At 27.2% G+C, this 20,398-nt stretch overlaps 1 protein-coding gene across 1 annotated transcript; it reads right to left on the bottom strand.

The window, feature by feature from the left end:
* Positions 1-9,759: 9,759 nt before the first annotated feature.
* On the bottom strand, positions 9,760-20,034 carry LOC129609661 (leucine-rich repeat serine/threonine-protein kinase 1). The gene is made up of 33 exons (XM_055521720.1): positions 19,879-20,034; positions 19,570-19,747; positions 18,992-19,157; positions 18,821-18,936; positions 18,448-18,703; positions 18,207-18,385; positions 18,043-18,126; positions 17,733-17,981; positions 17,510-17,668; positions 17,151-17,424; positions 16,996-17,093; positions 16,723-16,938; positions 16,436-16,666; positions 16,205-16,379; positions 15,522-16,145; positions 15,275-15,456; positions 14,858-15,201; positions 14,637-14,778; positions 14,449-14,566; positions 14,232-14,386; positions 14,108-14,174; positions 13,471-14,052; positions 13,247-13,408; positions 13,000-13,185; positions 12,707-12,895; positions 12,466-12,647; positions 12,065-12,407; positions 11,850-11,988; positions 11,526-11,763; positions 11,215-11,457; positions 10,835-11,150; positions 10,659-10,778; positions 9,760-10,225 (listed from the first exon to the last, which is right to left on the bottom strand). Exons 1-33 carry the CDS (start codon positions 19,988-19,990, stop codon positions 10,052-10,054), a joined length of 6,999 nt encoding a protein of 2,332 aa, XP_055377695.1. The 5' UTR covers positions 19,991-20,034; the 3' UTR covers positions 9,760-10,051.
* Positions 20,035-20,398: the final 364 nt, after the last annotated feature.

Here is a 20,398-nt window from a genome sequence, read left to right as displayed (position 1 = left end):
TGATTATAAAATCTTCTTTCAACTAAATTCACTATATATATATATATATATATATATAAACATAAAAAAAACAGATCTCTCAATTGCTAAACTCCGATCCTGATAATTGATCCAATTTTTAATTATGATCGATCATTCACGTGTTAATAATTTTTTTCCTCGTCTTTTCAAATACAAATTACAATATTTATAATGTTGACTCATAGCACTACTCTAGTTAGTATAAGGCTGCTGCATGGGAATAAAAAAAATTTTACTAAATACTTCAATCGGCCCAACTTCGTTATAATTCGTATGTTTTTTTTTTTTTTTTTTCAATTTGTTTTCTATTGAAATAATTTTTTAGTTTCTCATTTTATTTTCTATTGAAATTATTGTTTTAAGTATAAAACTATTGTTGAAGTAGGTCCTGTTGGTTTGCTTGATTTTTTTTTTCGTATAATAATAAGGGAAATGAACAGTCAAAGGCATTTAAAAATATCTTAAAATCAATAACAATAAGTAATAATTAATTGTACTCGTACTACTATATACTGCTATGCTATGATGAAAACTTCAAATATTTTTCTTTACAGTTTCTTTACAGTTTCTAATACAGTTTTTATTTGCGAATCATATTTTGTATTGGTTCTGAGTTAGCACTGAATTATTAAAAACACTTAATATTTTCTTCTTCATCTTCAAAGTCTGTTTCGATTAAATTTCTATAAATTTTTAAAAACAAATTCTTATCTTATCTCTCAAGTGAAAAACCTCTCTCGTTTCACAATTTTTGCAAATACCAAAATAATACTCCAAAATTTCTGTATTTTTATAATAATCTTCTTAGATATTTTCAGATGCAAATAATCTAAAACATAAGAGGGCGGTGATAATTTTTTTTTTTCTTCATAAAAACTCTATAATTTCTTTTTAAAAAAATCATAAAAGGAAAATGAGAGTTGCTCTCTCTATGCGGTAGACTTTTATTAATCAGAACCAAATAGCCAAATTTCAATACTAAATTAATTTTTATGTATACTAAACATGTGTTGTTATTGCTTCAAAGTAAAATATATATGTAAATATATAAACCATATATATAAAGAAAATAATGTAAAAAGATCAGTAAAATACTCGCAACCTCACACTAGTTCTACTGTATTACATAATAATTATTCACAATAGTTCTACTGTATAATCACTTGTATATTTCTACCAGTAATTAAGTTTCATAGGATAATATGTTATGAATTGGCAACACAGCTTTTCAAAATTAAATAATTACATAAATAATTTACTTATAAATTTCAATAGTAAACCTATTTTATTCCACAAAATTTTCATAATCCCAAAAAATATAAATGAAATGGCATCTTCGTAATTTCTATTCAAATTTTAATGCTATCTACATACATGAGTGGAGTTAACAATTTCGATCCTGGTACAAATATATACCAGCAAAGTCCAAACAACAATAAAAGTTAAAAGTGACATTATCGTCACACTAAATCTTAACACTATTTTTTTCATCACAGACAATTTGTTTTATATAAAGGTAATAGATCCCACATGTGAAACATGTGCTAACTACACTATTCGAAAGCTGGGAAATTTTGTTAATTCATTTAACAAAATTTATATAAGTAGAATAAATATTTAGCATTATTTTATTAATATAATAAGATTAAATAATTAATTAACATTCTGAAATACAAAAGATTTAATTGCAATTCTGAATATTATTAAATTATAAGAATAAAAAAAAAAATATTATTTTAAATTATTACGATTTTATTTAATAAAAAAACAAAAGCCAAATTTAAGTGAAGACTGATTAAAATATGTTTATAAAATCTCAGAAATATTCTTAATTATAATTAATATTATAAATTATTCAAAATTTTCATTTTTATACATTTGAATTAGAATTTTTATTTAAAATATTAGAACTAATTTTTGTTAATCAAGAGTTGTCATGTTAGTTGTTTTAGTTATTAATAATTAGATTTTCAAGTAAATTTCACTGTTCACACAAATAAATTTAGGTTTTTTTCTGAAAATGTTATACAATGAGCACGCGTGATTCTGTGCTAAACCTAAGGGTTTTTCCGGTATTTCAGTTCTTTGTTGGATATAATATACAGGATGTTTTTTATTAAAGAACTAAAAATTTGTAGTGTTCGATTTTGAAGTATTATTTGCCAGCATGCTCTGTAGTTTAGTTTAAAAGTAAAGTGATTTTTAACATTAAAATATCGGACATTAAAAATTTACTAAAATAAATTATTTAAATTTTTAAGTTAATTTGAAATTTATCTTATTTTTTTTCCATTTATACCTTGAAATAGTTGCATTTTCAACAAATTTTAAATAAATTCCCGTCCTATTTCTTTTTAACACTATAGATTGCCCAAGGAAGTCATTTTGACTGCGTTTTAATTTCAATTAGAAAAAAAAATTATGTATGCAATAATTTCATAAAATTTTATTACTTTTTATGCAACATAAAAAATGCGTTCATTAATAATTGTAGTTACCTACTCACCTCTCCACCCCCCCACCCCCCCCTTCCTTCAGTTTTGGTATTTATATGTGTTATACCTATATTGCCCAAAAACAGTCTACTTTTGATTGCTAATGAAATTTAAAATAATCAAATGACTTATTATTGAATTGAGTAAATTTCTTATATAACCAGTTCGGCTCTGTATTTATATAACATTTATTTTGATGACTGTTACATAATGGCATGCAAGTATATGATAAATTGTCGATTCAAACGTACTCTAATTAGATAAAATGCAGTGGCTGAATAATTGTTTTTCGTATGCAGTGATACTTATTCTAACAAATTCTTTATTTTATATAATTTGCGCCCTTAATATTTAATAAATAACTTGTTATTTAACTGTAAATAATATAAAAAATATTAAAAATTAATTTTAAACAAATTGTTTTATACGAGTACATTTGTTATTCTTAGCTCCAAAAACTGGCTTAGAATTCCAATACCCAATGCAGTCATTTTGACTGCGCTTTAGGTAACATAGGTATAAACAAAATTTCGGTCTTAATTCTTTATTTGAAATTGATTAATTAAACGGACAGCTAACTTTAATTCTGACATAATTGCGCATCACACAAAAGTATTAACGTCAGACTTTGTTTTACTTCAAATATTGCAAAAAGGCTCTTCGTTTAATTCTGATTTAAAACTTGCAGCTCATCATGCAATACCGAAAAACCCCTTAAATAACTCTTTATATATTAATTTATGAAAACTTGTAATTTCCTTTAAAATTGCAAGAATTACTTTTATAAATTTTAAAGTTTTAGTTCAAAAGAAATTGTCATTATTCTACTATATATTTTTAGGATTATAAAAAAAATTAAAATTGATTTGTTATAAAGATTTTATCTAGTTATAAATAGTATATTTAGTTTTAATTAATTCTTTATTGTTAATAGATTTATTACATCATCATCCATTTTCTATTTTTAATTTCTCAATTTTCTAACTATTTTATGTTATCGAACGTACAAATCCAATTCTAATTTCAAAAAATTTACTAGTTAACATCTTAAAATTTAACAGATTTAGTAGCAGTTTATTGCATTAATCATATATACATATTACAATCTAAAATATTAAGTTAAAACTAGAACATTTGCAGAAACGCGGTAAAGCTATTATTATTAAATCATCATTATTAGTGTAATTTGTAATATAATTGTTACATTTAAGTGTAGGTAAATATTATCAAATTCATATAACCTAAATTCCCGAATTCAACTGAATCATAAACTTTGAAATTAAATTCTAAAAACATAAGCTCTTAAAAATTAATTTAGAAAACTTCAATACATCAAAAAATATACAATCAATATATTAAAAAATTGCATATATTTAGGATTTTCAAGCTTATAATAATTGTACTATGATGACATTACTGTAAAATTTATATTTTATAGTAAAAAGTAGTTCAAATCGTAAATTTTTATTTAGTTGGAATTTTTTAAAAAGGCTATAAAATTTTATAAGTCTTCCATAATTAGGAAAATAATTATTTATGTTATAGTTAAATTTAAAAAAAAAAAAAAAGTAATTTTAATAGTTGGAATATCTAAGTTTTGTAACTACTGTCGAAAACCAGATTTTTAATCTTCTTATGTCTAATTCACACATTTTTTTTAACACAGAGTTCCGAACTCTTTTTAACAATCAACAGTGGCATTTATTTTAATAATTATTGTACTACATGTTTCTGACCTTTAGTCTAATCAACTCCTTCGTTAATTCCTTGACATGAACGTTATTTTATCATAAAATATTTTAAATTAAAAATTTTATAAATTAATAAAGAGCAAAAATTAGTAAGAACTTAGCCTGAATAAAACCAAATTATTTTAATACTAAATTGAAAAAAAAAAGAAAAATCATAAGAAAAAATTTAATAATTTGATATTCTATTATAATATGTGTATATAGTTTAAAATAGTAATTCATATATAAGGGTCATATGAAATCCATTTTGCATGATCATACCGTATACGATAATAAAGCGTATTTCTATAAAATATAATAAGGGCCAATAATAAACACAACATTGAAAGGCTTATTATATACAAGAAATTTGGTAAATATGACAATTTGATATTACATAATGAGAATCAATCCAGATTATAAGTTTGCAAAATTCGGCAAAAAAATATGACGAATAAAAATATGATGTGACAAATAATATGTGAATTAGTCAAAAGTATAGGTATACACCCATATTTTGTTAGTCGCATCACTTGACGTAATAAATTGTTATTCAAAAATATTGTAATTTCCTGAATTAAATCAATACCAAAATTTGAAATTGTATAATGAAGAACAAAATTCTTTCAAATAATATCCCATCATCTCATGTGATACGACTAACCAGAATACGGGTAATAGAAAAAATTTTATTATGTAATAGTTTATTTTGAAATATTCGATATAATCGGAAATTAATCAAAAATGTGCATCAATGCAGTATCAATGCAAAAAAAATGTTGCTAATGCTTAAACCGATGTGAGTCGTGTACCTTGCCGATATGCAATATTATTTTGACAATTTCTAAATATCTTATATGTTTTTTGGCGTTTGTTTGGAAAAGATTTTGTGTAAAAGCATTAAAATTAGTAACAACTGAAATTTTTTTTTACCATGCTTAAAGAAATAATATTAATTTTATTAGTTATTGACTTAAAATGATAAATTATTTTCTTCTCAGCTTCCATTTAAAAAATCCTGCATTAATACAAAATTGATACACAGCTACAGATTTAATATGATGGGGGTTTTTATTTATTCAGTTCTAGAATAGTTCAAAACTTGTAGTACATTCGAAAATTCACGCTACATACACTGAAAATGTAGATTGTTCAGAAATAATTGGCTGCAATTAAATGCTTTCGGAAATTCAATCTGCAATAAAGAAATGTTAGAAATGTAGAACAGAACTCTAGTATAAATTTTGTTACTGCTTCATGAAATTTATTTTTCTTTTTTAATTTAAAATTCAAAAAAAAAAAAATTTTAAATTTCAAAATGACATATTCGGATATTTAAGGGTGTTAAAGTGAGTTTTCTTTAAGTCATCAAATCTTGTTAAAAGTTCCTTATTTTGTAGTGAATTTGAAGTCGAAAAGTATTGGAAAATAGTATATATTCATAAACAATACCATTTATGCTATTTTCGAACGATAGTTTATAAATAAAAGTTACAGAATTTGTAGACTGCGTAAACAAAAAAAAGCTTAGCTAAAATTTTTGCACACTCTTTAACGTTGTAACTTAGAAATTTTAGTTTTAATGTAGAATTTTCAGCGTAACGTTTGCTTACGATGCATATTTTTTACATTTTTAAACACCAAATAATTAAAATATTATACCGTATTGATGCATTCTCGTATACATGATTTTTACATAATTTCTCATCAATCCTGCATCGATTACTTTCCGATTATATACCCATATTGTCAATAAATGTAAAATGCTGCCGCCATATTATAAGCCTATCTAATACTTATTATATGAAAAAACAGAAAGCAATAATAATAAAAATAAAAAATCTTTGCTCACCTTGCATTAATTCACTTTCAAAAAAGAAACAAAAAAAAAAAACGTTCCTGATTCGAAGCTTAGTTTTTGGAAACTTTAAAAAAAAAAAAAACAAAACAAAAGTTGTAATGTAAAAATTAATTTATTTTTAATGATTTAAGGTAAAAAAAAAAAAATTTAAAAAAAAAAAAATTTGAACAAAAAAAAAGAAAAACAACACAAACTTATGTTTTAACATTCATGAAACTAAACTGTGGTTTAAGTTATATACTATTATTAATGTATATAATAATATATATATGTATATGTATATATCTATATATATATAGAGAACAAATACCAGCTATACAATGAAAGCAATCTTAGTAAAAAAGAAAAAACCTAAAAAAAACAAAATTACTTTTTATCTGTTTAACTTTCTTTCCGTTGTGTTTCAAAAAAAAAAAGCAAATTTTTTTTTTAACTAATATTTAAATTCATATTTTTAAAAAGAAAAAAAAAAAATTGTGTGATTGTATAGTCAAGTCAAATACTCGGATAAATAAAACTTAAATGCAATTTTGCATAAAAACTTTTGTACATCTGCATTTTCAAGAAAACACTAATAATAATAAAAAAACAAACCGATTGATTTATACCCTGCACCTTTCGTTGTTGTATATAGCAATTACTCGAACCTGTGACACCATTCTATAGAAACTTTACGGAGATATGTCTGACCTATAACTGGACACATAAGTGCCAAGTTTCATGAATCTCACTTTATTATTTTTCCAAAAATATTTAAAATTAGCTTTTAGACTTGTATGGGAGCTACTCGAACCTATCAAGCAATTCCACCAAAACTTCAAAAGTATGTCTGACCTATGATTGGGCACACGACTGCCAAGTCTCATGAATCTGACTTTATTATTTTTCTGAATATAAAAAATTTGCTTTTGGAGTTGTATGGTAGCCACCCGAACCGGTGCAGCTATCCCATTTTAGAGCATGTGTAGAATATAATTGGACACATATATACAAAATTTTGTATTTATAGCTTTATTAGTTTTTGAAATATTTAAAATAAACTCTTTGAGTTGAATGGCAGCTACCCGAACCCGTTGTCCAAATTAGTCCAATTACAATAGGGTTCGTCCTTGGCACAAAAAAAAAAAAAACTTTTGAAAGTTTGGTGTCGATTGCATTATTCGTTTTTGAGTTATCGTGCGATCAGACGGACAGACGGACGGATATGTCTAAATCGACGCAGAATTTTACGCTGAGCAAGAATATATATATATATGTTCATAACGCAGATGACTCCTTCGAGTAGTTACAGACTCCATACTCGTTTGTTTTTATTATATCCTTCACGAAGTGCAGGGTATAATAAAAACAAAGAAGATGCATACCCTGCACCTCTGCACTTCGTGAAGGGTATAATAAAAACAAAGAAGATCATTAGTCCCAGAATATTGCCAGTAAATCTATTATATTTCAAATAAATTTCTTTACTATATTAAAGTTATCTGTAGCACATAATCCATCCAACTATTCTTTTGCGTCTTATTAAAGTGCATAATATTAGAACCATTCAATGTATGCCATCATTTTTTCCCTATATAACAAAAATATTCTTATTCGTCTCGGTCTTTTCCTTCCGGCGTTAATTATAATCATAGATCATGTAATTATTAGGAGACAAATTGGAAAGGTTTTAAGTGAAATTAGTGATTTTACTTAATTATGGGCAAAATTGTTGTTAATAGAACATTACTGTTCAGGTGTTCATCGTCTGCGGTACATAACAGGTATAGTATGAATTTAAAATCATAAGCATATATACATAGTATTTAAGTGCATAGTTACAAAGGTAAAGTTAATGATTTTCTATTTCAAAATCAACTTGTAATTTTTATTACATTCTTAAAATTGAAATAAGCAAAGATAAAAAAAACTTCCATAATACCACACTCGTATCTATGACTATTTTAAAACATAAAATACTCGTAAATAACAACGATCTTTTCCACGACGCTCGGTTCTACAACTGGGACTCAGGCGAAGGTTGTTCGCCAACCCAAATACAGGTATACAAGTAAAGTAATTTAGACTATCTTTCTCATTCTAGTATTCATTCTGACTTATTTTTTTTTGTGTTGTCAACTTTATTGACAGAAAGTCGGCTTTCAAACTGACTTGCTGGAGTTTTTACAATTATAGGTCTTATAAAAATAAATAATTTACTTTTGCATTTTCGATATTCGACATTTTTTGATGATATTTTGATCCCCAACTTAAAATATTTTTATTGCATTTAAAGAAAATCTTAAGAAATGCTTTAGTAAGTTTAATCACAGTTACAATTTTCTTCTCAAACTAGGCTACATTTGAAGATTCTCAAATTATAGGGAAATGGGTAAAATTTTTATTTTGGAACTTGAATTAAATTTTTTCCTTATAGTTATTTAATTATCTTACACAATTGTTAGACTTGTGAAATGAATAATATCCAAATCATACAGAATTAAAATGTGAACAATGAATTTTTTAAAATAAATATTATTTAGAATAGTTTTTTAAAGCTGTTTTAATAATATCATAGGTAATAAAAGTGTAATGGTCGGGGTTTTTCGTTTATTCAGTTCTAGAATAGTTCTAGCTTGCAGTTCGTTCGAAAATTCATACTACATGAAAATATAGATCGTTAGGAAATTACTGGCTACAATAAAGTGCGTTCGGAAATTCAATCTGCAATAAAGAAATGTTAGAAATGTAGCGCAGACCTCTAGTGTTGATTTTGTCGCTGCCTCATGTAGACTGCGTAAACAAAAAAAAAAAATTAGCTAAAGTTTTTGCATACTGTTTAATGCTGCTATTTAGAAATTTTAGTTCTAATGAAGAACTTTCAGCTTAACGTGCATAAACGAAAACCCTCATCGTCTAATTTCAAAAATTTTGTACTACAATCTAGGACATGTAACAACCAGTTTAGTTACATAAATTCGAAGTCTAACTAATGAGAATATATAAAATAATTAACAAATACAAAATGAAAAGAGAATTTTTTTAGTCATGGTGTTTGATTTATAATTTCTTCATTCCTTTTAAAGATCTAAAGGAATTTGTAAGTTTTTTTATACCTACTGCAAAAATATTATAAAATTATTAAAAGAAAAACATTATTTAAGAATGTTGGTAAACAAATATGTGGTTAGTTACATTTAGTATCTACAAATTTGATATATGTCTGCAAATATTTTTTATATTTAATTTAGAACATTCAAAGCATATCTAAATGATCAAAAATCCCTAGTTTTTGGCAATGTCCTTAACATGATGTTCGGTTCTACATAAATTCCAGCAAAAATCCGAAATTATGGGAGCACAAAATCAAATAATAAGTCTTCAATAACAGTACCAGAACGTTAAGAACTTGTGACTCTGAATTATAAAACCTAAAAAATAAAACTTGTTTTCGCAAATTATATTTTTATTATAAACAATATGAATTTTCAGTAACCTATTTAAATAATCGTTTCAGGGAAACTTGACTCGTAAGCACTTTTGGCAAGAAAAATAAAAATTATAAAAGTAGCATAAACATTTTATTTCTTTTTTAATAAATTACATCGGACAAAAACAAATTAAATACATTTTACATTCATTTTAATTAAAAAATAAAAATTATTTTTTAGCTTAAAAATTATTAATCTCGGAAATATTGGAAATAAATTATCTACTAAATTACTAAAAAATTAATTTTTTTTTTTGAGTAAAATATAAATTTTTAATTTAAAAAGCTAATAAGTGATTAATTACTAAATTACATTTTTATAATATATAAAATAAATTAAAACGCAAAACAGTCAAAATTTTATATTTATTTAAATTCCTATTATTAAATTATTAAAATTGCTTAAAATCATAATATGATTACTTTCACGATAACCTAAATGGATTTACAAATCTTTTTAATTATTCATTTGCGATCATGTCCAATTTTCACCATGCCATAACAAACAATACAAATGTTTTAAATTATTTTCTTGTTCTAAAAACGTGCTATCATAATCCATAAATCTTGTTAACAACGGTCTGTAACCAATTCCAATAGTTGCCAAAAGTGGTTTATTTTCCTCTTGAACAATAATTATATCTTTCACCTACAAGAAACAAAAATGAGATTAAAAAAAAAAATATAAATTTAATGATAAAATTTGTGTTTGCAGTGCATTTAACCGATCGCTCTCAAGAAAATGGAATTAATTGAACTAAAATAAAACTACAACAATTTATATGAAAAAATTCATTTAAGTAAGAATGTGTGTATAGACGTAATTTAATTTTAAGATTCTAGAGAAATCTTCATCAAAAATTATATTTAAAAAATTTAAGTCAATATGACTGAGGATTTTTCGGCAGTTCAATTTTAACTTAGATTTTAATATAAAATCTAATATAAGTTTCAGATACGCCATAATTATCAAAAATCTCTATTCCACGATCTTAATTATCTTCAAATTATAAAATCGAAAAACGTTTCAGTGCATGCTTTACTGTATTCCGGATTTAAAATAAAACCTTATATTTATTTACTTTTTTTTCGTGTGGTCGAAAAACTTTTAAAGGGCATAATGATTCCATATCTGCAATTATCAAACAACCAGCAGCTGTTCCAACATATAAAACTTTCTCAGTTGTTTTTATAGCTGTAATCTAAAAATAAAATTATCTTTAAATTGATCATTTGAGAAATATTCGAATGTCTTTACTTGACTATGAGACGATCCTAAATGATCTTCAATTGATATACTTTTCAGACTTTCAGAACAAGGTAAAAGTTTAGAGCAATCTAATTTACCTTGTATAACTTTATCACAAACATTCCACTGATAGACAATGGACCCTTTTTTTAAACATGAAAAAATATATTTTTTAGCTGAAACCATTTTAAAAACTTCATAATGATTCCTCGTCAATGGGTTTGTTGAAAAATGATTAACAGACAAGTGACTTGTAACACCAGATTTATTAAATGGAAATATATTTATAATGGATGAATTATTTCCACACCACAATTCATACTCACTAAATAAAATTAAAAAAATTTACTTTAATTTTATAAAATTTAAGTTTTCAAAAAGTACTATACCTTCCATTACACAAAGCACAAGCGCTTATTAAAATATCGCTTGAAAAAATTTCAGTTAAAACAAACGAACCTTCAGCAAATGTATAGTTAAAAGGAACACAAGTGGAATCTATAAAAAAAATTCGACCATTTTGTAATCCTACTATAACTCGTTGTATTTCGGCAAGATATATAAGCATAATGATTGAACTTTTTGTTTGTGTGTCAAATGTATAAAAAAATATTAATTCATAGCTAGATGAACTAAAAAAAAGAAAACTATTAGATATATATCATATTATTTTGCTGTTATAGTTTTTTTATATACAAACCTGTAAGCTCGTAAATTTCCAAATGAATCGCCTACCCATATATTATCTTCAACAAGACAACAACAGACAAAGTCTGGTTTTATACTATCTGATAAATTTGATCTGCACGATATATCTGGTGGCTCCTTACTAATTATAACATTTTGATGTTCTTGAAAACGAAAATCTTTCGGCATAGATAAGACTTCGATTTTACAATTGTTGGATGCAAGCCATAATTGTAAACCAGGATATTGCTCTTTAAAAAATAAAATAAAAAGAAAAATTATTGTAAACTTCAACGTACAAAATTCGATTTCTCATTTTTTGTTATTTAATTCTTGCCTTGTCCTTCTTTGGTATCAACAAATACTCCAGATATAACATTTATTTTATGAGTATTAGATAAAGAAACAGCATCAAGCAAATGAATAAATTCTGGAGCATTAATAATTGAAACAATTTGGCTGGCCGATGGTCTTTTCTATAAATTAAATTATATTACATTTAAACTTTCTTTGTGATACAGCAAAACTGTTAAAAATTTTTATTACACTAACCCGAGGTAAATCATTCCAACAATGTACCATTAAATCCAAACAATATGTTGGAACTTGACTTTCTCTAAGAGATAATGGCGGTCTATTCCCTTCTAAAATGCACTCCTTTATTGACTCGCATCCTTCAAATGGCTGTCTTAATGTAATACATTCATACAAAAACATTCCGAAAGAGAAGCAATCCACTTTCTCAGTATACTCTTCCTCTCCATTAAATCTTATTATTTCTGGGGCCATAAATCCTTCTGTACCCCCAAAACCTTTAGAACCGCAATGTGTTGTAATTCTACTGATGCCATAATCAGCAATTTTAAGGAGGACCTTATTTTTTGAAATACTATCCCTACAAGATATTAAGTTAAAATGATTTCAAATTTTCATTTATAATAAATTTTACTTACGTATGAGGTAATGGAAATTCAAACACTAATATATTTTCAGATTTTAAATCTCTATAAATAATTTTTTTTCTATGTAAATATTCTATAGCTCTAGCAGTTTGTAATGTCATAAGCTGAAAAGTGTAAGGCGATATGCGTGCACCACTTCGTTTATATTGTCTTAAGATTCCATCCAAAGCTCCCTATAATACCAAAAGTTAATAATATTTAAATATAAAGATGCAATACGCTTCCGTATTACCAAAGGAGCGAATTCCAAAATAAGAGCCAAAGGTTTCACACATATGCCCTTTAGTTGAACTATATTTAAATGCTTCAACGTCAGAAGCACTGCCAGTTCTTGTCTTGCAATACAATATGCTTTACAAGAATGTTGCAAAGGATCTCGATCCCACTTACCGAGCGATATCTTATAAGCCATGAGTGCACTCTGAAAAAAAGTTTTAGTTTTTAATATGCATTAATCTCTCAATTAACTTAATTTTTTTCAACTTTCTGAATAATATTTTAAAATTAGAACGTCATATTACGTACATCTCTTGCACCTGGACCTGGTGGTATTGGTTGAAGCATTTTCATTGCCACTGAACCGAAACTTTGAGTTTTTCTAACATTAGCTATAGCTTTAAAAACAAATCCAAATGCGCCTCTACCAAGAAGCTCACCGCGAATTATATCTTCTTGCTTAATAAGCAAATCTTCGGAAATATCCATAAAAACCTAGTGGTATAAAAAGTAAGGTCATCGTTCTAAAATTTATAGTAAAACTGTTTGATTTTACCACATCTGGAGCGATATATTTAAAATCACATTCGAAATGCTCAGGACAAGACACTTTAGATTTATTATAAGCTGAAAATATACACTCCTCTATCATCCAGGCAAAACAAATTATTTCAAGTGCTCCAGAATGATCAGCCGGTGAGCTACTATTGGAGCCGCCCTTAAAAATTATTAAAATATTTTAATTTTTATTGTTCAATAATACCCATCCAAATATCTTACATCGAAAATTATACTTTGGAAGTATTCATCAAGTTCATCTTTTAATACTGGAAGACAATTATCTATGTTTTCTGTCTTAAATTCAACATTTTCTTCACAATCCGCACTGGCTGTTTGTTGTTCTAGTTTTTTAAAACACTCAGGACATAAGGTTAATCGAGTTATAAGAAAACGACCTTCTGACGTATGTACAAATCTTGTACCTAAAGAAGGATACCAATCTTCTAATAAAATATCAATATGATCAGAGAGCATAGCTAATAATTTTGATGCTACAGTGAACTGAACATCATACTTTCCAGCAAAAATGGTAGTATCATTTAGAGTTTGATACAAGTCAATAGATTTTAATGAAAAGTAAATTTCTAATATATTTGAATTATTTATGTTCACTTCATTCCATACGCCCTCAGCTTTTAATTTAAATTTATTACAACGATTTCTATAAATTGATCTAGAATTGAAAGGGACTTCCTTTATTTGAAATAAAACTATATTTGAAAGGCATAAAGCTATTCCTCTTTGCCATAAATTCCATTGTAAATTTTCTTCAACAAAGTATTGCAATAAATTGTTCATATTCTAAAACCAAATTAAATTTTAAAATTAGAACAATGATAAAAAACCAAGTAAATACCTTGAATCCCGTCTTTATTTGCAAAATATTCAGAACTGCATTTGCAATTTGCTCGTCAGATAATATTCTAAAAATACAGCAAGCAAATTTAATTTGTTAGATCAACGAAGTTGACAAATAAAACCTAGTTATTAAACGAGGCCAAAAACCTGACGGGAAATAAGTCATCAGCAGTATACGTCTGATTTCTGAAGGATCTGGCACCGGTTTTGATGACAGAAGTATCAAGTTATCACACATGACAGCTGACAAGTCAGTTGTCTTAAACTTCCTTGGCACCTAAAAAACACATTCGAAAATACAAGAGCTCGAATGTTTGAGCTAAAAATTATAAACATTACCTGAATTACAGTTTTTTTCATAGATGTTTGGTATTCCGGCAATAATGATGGAATAATTAAAGTTTTTGAGTCCCAAGAAAGTGCAACTTCAAATTTATTTAATAAACTGATAATATATCTAAAAATTATTTTTATTATTTCATAAGTAGTTGAAAAACTATTGAAAGTTAGTTAATCAAAATGTTTACTTTTTTCTTTCATTTGTCTTGGAGTCATCATATTTCAATAAAACATCCAAATCATTTAACTTCATCACACCATCTCTTGCAAAAGGATTAATTTCTCGAACAGTAACAACATGTGCTAGCAAATCGCAAAGCCATTGTGGATCTAAACACAATGTGGTATTTATTAATTAAATAAAAGATTAAATTTGTAAAGTAAATTTTATTCTTAATCAAATACTTACCAACGAAATAGAAGTCTCTTAAAGTAACATCATCATAATGCAATATGACTCCATTGTCATGTAGAAACATCGTCGCTTGATCTAATTCCGCAGAATCTCTAAAACCTTTATGCCCATTCAATTGCATCTCATCCTTAACTAATTCTTTATAAGTTTCAGCGCATAAAACTGGATCACGCCCAGAAATCTTTAATTTATTGACTATTATATTTATCGCATCTTCTAAAGCTATGTAAGTGGCAGGTATTCTTTGCAGCAAGAGAGGTTCTTTAGAGCCAGGTGAACGTAGAGAAAACGCGGAATCATAAATTAAATTTGACAACTGCAAAATATTTTGTAGAGTTCTAATAATTGAAAGAAAATAGAATAATATTTTTAAAAAAATTCAACAAAATTGAAAAAATGTTCTCAGCATACTTGCAGCTGATTTGTATTGAATCAATAACACGGGGTAATCCTACTTTTTCTGCATCGGGAATGGCTATAAACTTCTCTTTAATGATTCGTTGTAACTCTTGCGCTTTTGCAATAGGGAATGTTTTTCCAACTTCATCCAAATGTGTGCCTACAATTACTACTGGAGAATTACAGGCACGTGTCTAAAAATTAACATATGAAATGTTACTCAGTGTTAACAAAAGTATTATTATGTTAAGGTTTTCACCTGAATATTTCCCAGCCATTGCAGAACTTCTTTTAAACCTTTCTGACCGTCAGTTATTTTCCATAGAACTAAATACAGACTACGTTTAGATAGAAAGTATTGGTGTGTCGCATAATATTCTTTTTGACCACCAAAATCCCACGTTCTAAAAATAACAGGACCATACGAATCTTTCATTTTTTTTTCACAAACCCAAGTACCGATGTCAACTCCGACGGTAGAAATATTTATTGGTTTTGAGGATTTTGTATAATTTCCTTTCGGTCTTACCCTCTTTGTCCAATGATCGCTATTGGAATTAGGTCTCTTTGAATTACCATGCTTAAGCACATTTAATAAAGTAGTTTTCCCGATTCCGTGAACACCTACAACCATTAGCTTCATTCGCGCATATGGTTGCGCATCCTCATAAATTGACTTCAAATACCCAACAATATTCATTGTTTTATATTTTTTATTTTCCACCATTGTTTTAAGTGGCTCTTGTAATGAACAACCCCTTAGATTGAGGTTCCATAATCGCGATAAGAGTCCTAAATGTGGGGGAAGATCATTAACATCAACATTACCACTAATATTTAAAACACTCAAACTGCTCAATTCATATATATTAATTGGAATTTCCTAAAACAAACAAAATTTATGCACCTCTTCACTTTTTTTAATAGAAACATTAAACATACCTTTAAACAGTTGTTGCTAATGTCCAACATAGAAAGGTTGGGAAACATTAGTCTTGATTTAGTAGTGTTACCAAAATTAAAATCTGATTGACTTCCACTACTTGAATCATCAGTGCAAAGCTGAATTTTTGTTAACAGATTATCAGCTAATATCAAAGTTTTTAATGTTTCCAATCTAAAGAAAATTAATTGTACAGAAATGAAACATATTATATTGCAAATTCACAAAACCTTAAATGTTTTCTGTGCCGACAAACATTTTTTAAAACATTACTTCTCAATGACGAATATCTTTTACCAGGTGTCATCTCCTCTGGTTCTTTCGTAGATTCTTCCTCATAACATTGCAAATGAGGATCAGAGTCACATATTTGAGGTAGACTTGGCCAACACGTTATTTCATTATGACTTAAATCTAGTTGTTTAATAGTTGCTGGAAATCCAGTAATGTGGCCCATAGACCTATCATGATTCATTCAAAAATGGTTCCATTATTTTTTTATTATGAAAATATTTACCTTAAATTATTGTACGACATGTTCAACCGTGTCAAGTTATTTGCCAAACAAGGTAAAACTATCGGTACTGAAGTGAATAAATTATTACTTAAATTTAGAGCACTTAAACTGCTAACTTTGCTGTCTTTGTCATTATTTTCGAAGTTCCAATGAATATCCCTATCATTTATATCTAGTAATTGCGACCAAGCGTTACAATGTTTTAATGTTTTGGAACTAAAATAAATTAAAGCTAAAATATTTATTATTACGAATTCATATTAAATTGTTTACTGCAATGGTTTCGAGTTACTATTTGCAGAAATTAGTGTTTCGAAATCCTCTAAAGCTGCGTCTATTGTTGGAAAAAAAAGTTTTTGATCTTTCTTTCCCTAAAATGTTTTTAGTTTAATGAAAGTTTTCGTTGTTAATATACTCAAAATTCTTACTTCATTAGGAGAGCTTGGTAAATTTTTTAGTAAATTGAATGCTATGTTTAACTCTCTCAATTTGGGTGCTTTCCACATTTCGAACGGCATTTCCTGTAGCTTATTATTTGAAACATCTAATACTAATAGTGACACTAATTGAAATATTCCTGGAGGTATTGCAGTTAACTTATTATCCTGTAAGTAAATTTCTTCTAAAACTGGACAATTGTAACATGGAATTTCATTGGAAACTGGAATCTCTTCAAGCTTATTTTGTGCAACGTTCAAGTATCTGTGATAGAAAAATGTTTACATATAAAAAATAGAAAATTAATATTACATATTTATATTTTTGTCTAAATAAACACATTACTTACTTTAAACTAGTTAAGGAAAATATTTCAATCGGTAAACAAGATATACTATTCTGTGATATGTCTATTCTTGTAATAGCCGTGAGAGATATACTATCGACTTTAGGATTTTTTTTCAAATGCGGATTTAATGTAAGCACACAATCTCTAATCCACTCCATTCTGTAAAAAACAAAAAAAAATATGTACGTTTAAAAAATTTCTCCTTGTTCTTTCGTATATTTACTTAATATGCGGAAGTTGTACGTGATGACTGCTGTGCCAATCAACTATTGTTGGAATTAATCCTTTTGATTTTTCATTAAGAGTAAACTTTGAGTAGTTTGTTTTGATTTTGGCAGGTAACCACTTTGTGTTAATTTGATAATCAGAATCTGGATGAACTCTTTTTGAAAGCAACGTGCCTAAAATTACTTCATCACCGCCAACCAGAGTGGTTCTTAAAGCAGTACCCTGATCATCACGGGCCCCATAACTAAAAAAATGGCAATCACAAAAATTTAAAGATTCCAAAAATCATTATAATTTACACTTACTGCAACAAAACTTTTATTAAATCTTCAGACTTTTGCTTGCAAGCTTCAGCTAAAGGAACGTTACATAAACCGAAAATCTCCTCTCTTAAAAGAAATTTATAAATTTTCAATACAAATCTGGTTTGAAAAACGATGCTTTTGCACAATCATTTAGTTTATTTTACCCAAAATCATTGGAATTTTCAACAGGTTTCGCAGCAATATTTGGATCTGCACCATGTTCTAATAAGGAACTAACTACATCAACAAAACCTCCACGTACAGCAGCTAAAAGCGCCGTCTCTTTTGCTGCACCACATAGAAGGTTTAGACTAATAGGACATTTCGTGGGAACTTCATTTGCCTAAAAAAAAAAACATTACAATTTGTTAAAAAATATTAACTAAAAAATCATTAACAACTTACTGAATAAATTCCTTTATCCTCAGTTAAATTTGATATTAATTTGCGAATCCCTGGAGAAATATTTCTTCTTGCTTGTAAAATATTATCAGTTGGGGATACCGCGTTAGTTTTATAAATTTGAACTCTCCAATTTAACAACAAATTAACCAACGAAACTTTCCCGGAAATACTTGCAATATAAAGACTACTTTGCCCTGTTACATCTTGCCCATTTGGATCGAAAGGTAGTTTCCATTCCCAAATTCCTTCGGAATCTCTGCAGTGGCAAATAAGCATTAGTTTATAAGTATTTTAATTTTTTTTATTTTTCGTTTATAACAAGTTATTTGAAGGTACCATTAAATCATTATGTCAGATACCAAGACCAACTTACCTAAATACTGTATATATGTGATCAGGATAATTATAATTAATAATTAATTCAACTAAATCATCATGACCGTTAATACACGCAGCATGCAGCGGAAGCCATTGTTCAACAGTTGGTTGCTAAAAACAAAAAGGAATTTTTTAATAACATTTTTCTCCTTTTCTTTAATATTACCTTTATTAGTTCAGGAAAAGCTTCCAAGAGCAATGCAGTTATTTTGTAATGACCGTTTGTAATGGCTGCATATAGAGGAGAATATTTAGTTCTATTATTAACTCGTCCATCCGCTCCATCTTGAATTAAATATTTAACAATATTTTCGTATCCGAATTGTGATGCTCTAGAGAAATTTAAATAATAAAAAAATAAAAAACATTATTAAAACATAAATTTTTGGCGCTACTTTTAATTTATAATGCTATCAATACAATTGTATTTATCTTATCAGTTCAATTTACAAACAAGAACCGGTCAACGACCTGAAATGTTTATAAATAAAACAGTAACAATAAATCAGCTGACTAGACATGCAATGTTGCACGACCTTGTAAACATTTAAATTGCGAAATATCTAAATGTCGTTCACTCAAACCAAACGTCATAGCATATGCATAACAAATTTTTTTTTTTGTACAAAGAAAAAAATTCATATAAGTACCAATTGCATTTTTTCAAAAATTTGTATATTTTTTTTTTAAGACAAAATTGCTCATGACACAAAACACAATGTTTAATTTTTCACTTCCTCTTACATGTAAATTAAGGTGTTTTCCTGCTCTAATGCCATATTTACTATAATTGATTTCTCATGTTCGTTCAGCTTTTTCAAAATAGATACAACTTCATTCTCCTTGCCAGAAAGAACTGCTTGCCGTAGATCTTTGTGTTTAGAGCGCCTAAGCTCTAATTCTTCAAAAGAATTTATAGAATCTACATATGAAAATAATAAAAATATAAATAAAATTTTTGAAGCAGTAGGTTTGTGAATATTTATATGTTTGTATAATGTACATACCTACTTGTGAAAATATTTTGTATGGTATCTTGAAAGTTTTAATTACCTGAATTTAAAGACATATTTGTTGGTGTTACAGTTTCATCAACAAAATAATCACAGGCATCTGAGGCTGTTTCGGCTCCAACTTTTGGTACCCCAGAAAATGTCCAATACATCTAATAAATAATTAGTTTCAGCTTTCTTTAAAGCTAAAACTACTCCTGTACAATATCAACAAAAATGATTTTCCTATCAGATGTGGAGATTGACAGTTGCATGAACTAATTTTGTACTAAAAAATGTTCTAAAAAGGGAAAGCTTATTTAAAAATATTCAATGCTAGCGCAAATATCCCCCTAGTCATCATGTTACGTAGATCTCGTTAATTGATTTTAACCGATTAAAGTACTCAAGCACGAATTGGATTAAAAATGATTACGTATTGAACATATTCTAAAACTAGCCTTTAATTTTATTAAAATTTAACTGAAGTATCGTATTTTTTAATTTATGCCTCGTAAAGGGAGAGTTTGTATTTTTCTTTTACGTGAATTTATTAGGTGTTGATGTTAACAGCATTGGCC

The sequence above is a fragment of the Condylostylus longicornis genome, unplaced genomic scaffold (genome assembly GCF_029603195.1).
Source record: "Condylostylus longicornis isolate FDR11 unplaced genomic scaffold, ASM2960319v2 ptg000040l, whole genome shotgun sequence".
NCBI lineage: Eukaryota > Metazoa > Arthropoda > Insecta > Diptera > Dolichopodidae > Condylostylus > Condylostylus longicornis.
The sequence above is the reverse complement of the archived record's forward strand: the minus strand, read 5'-3'. Positions and strand labels throughout refer to the sequence as shown.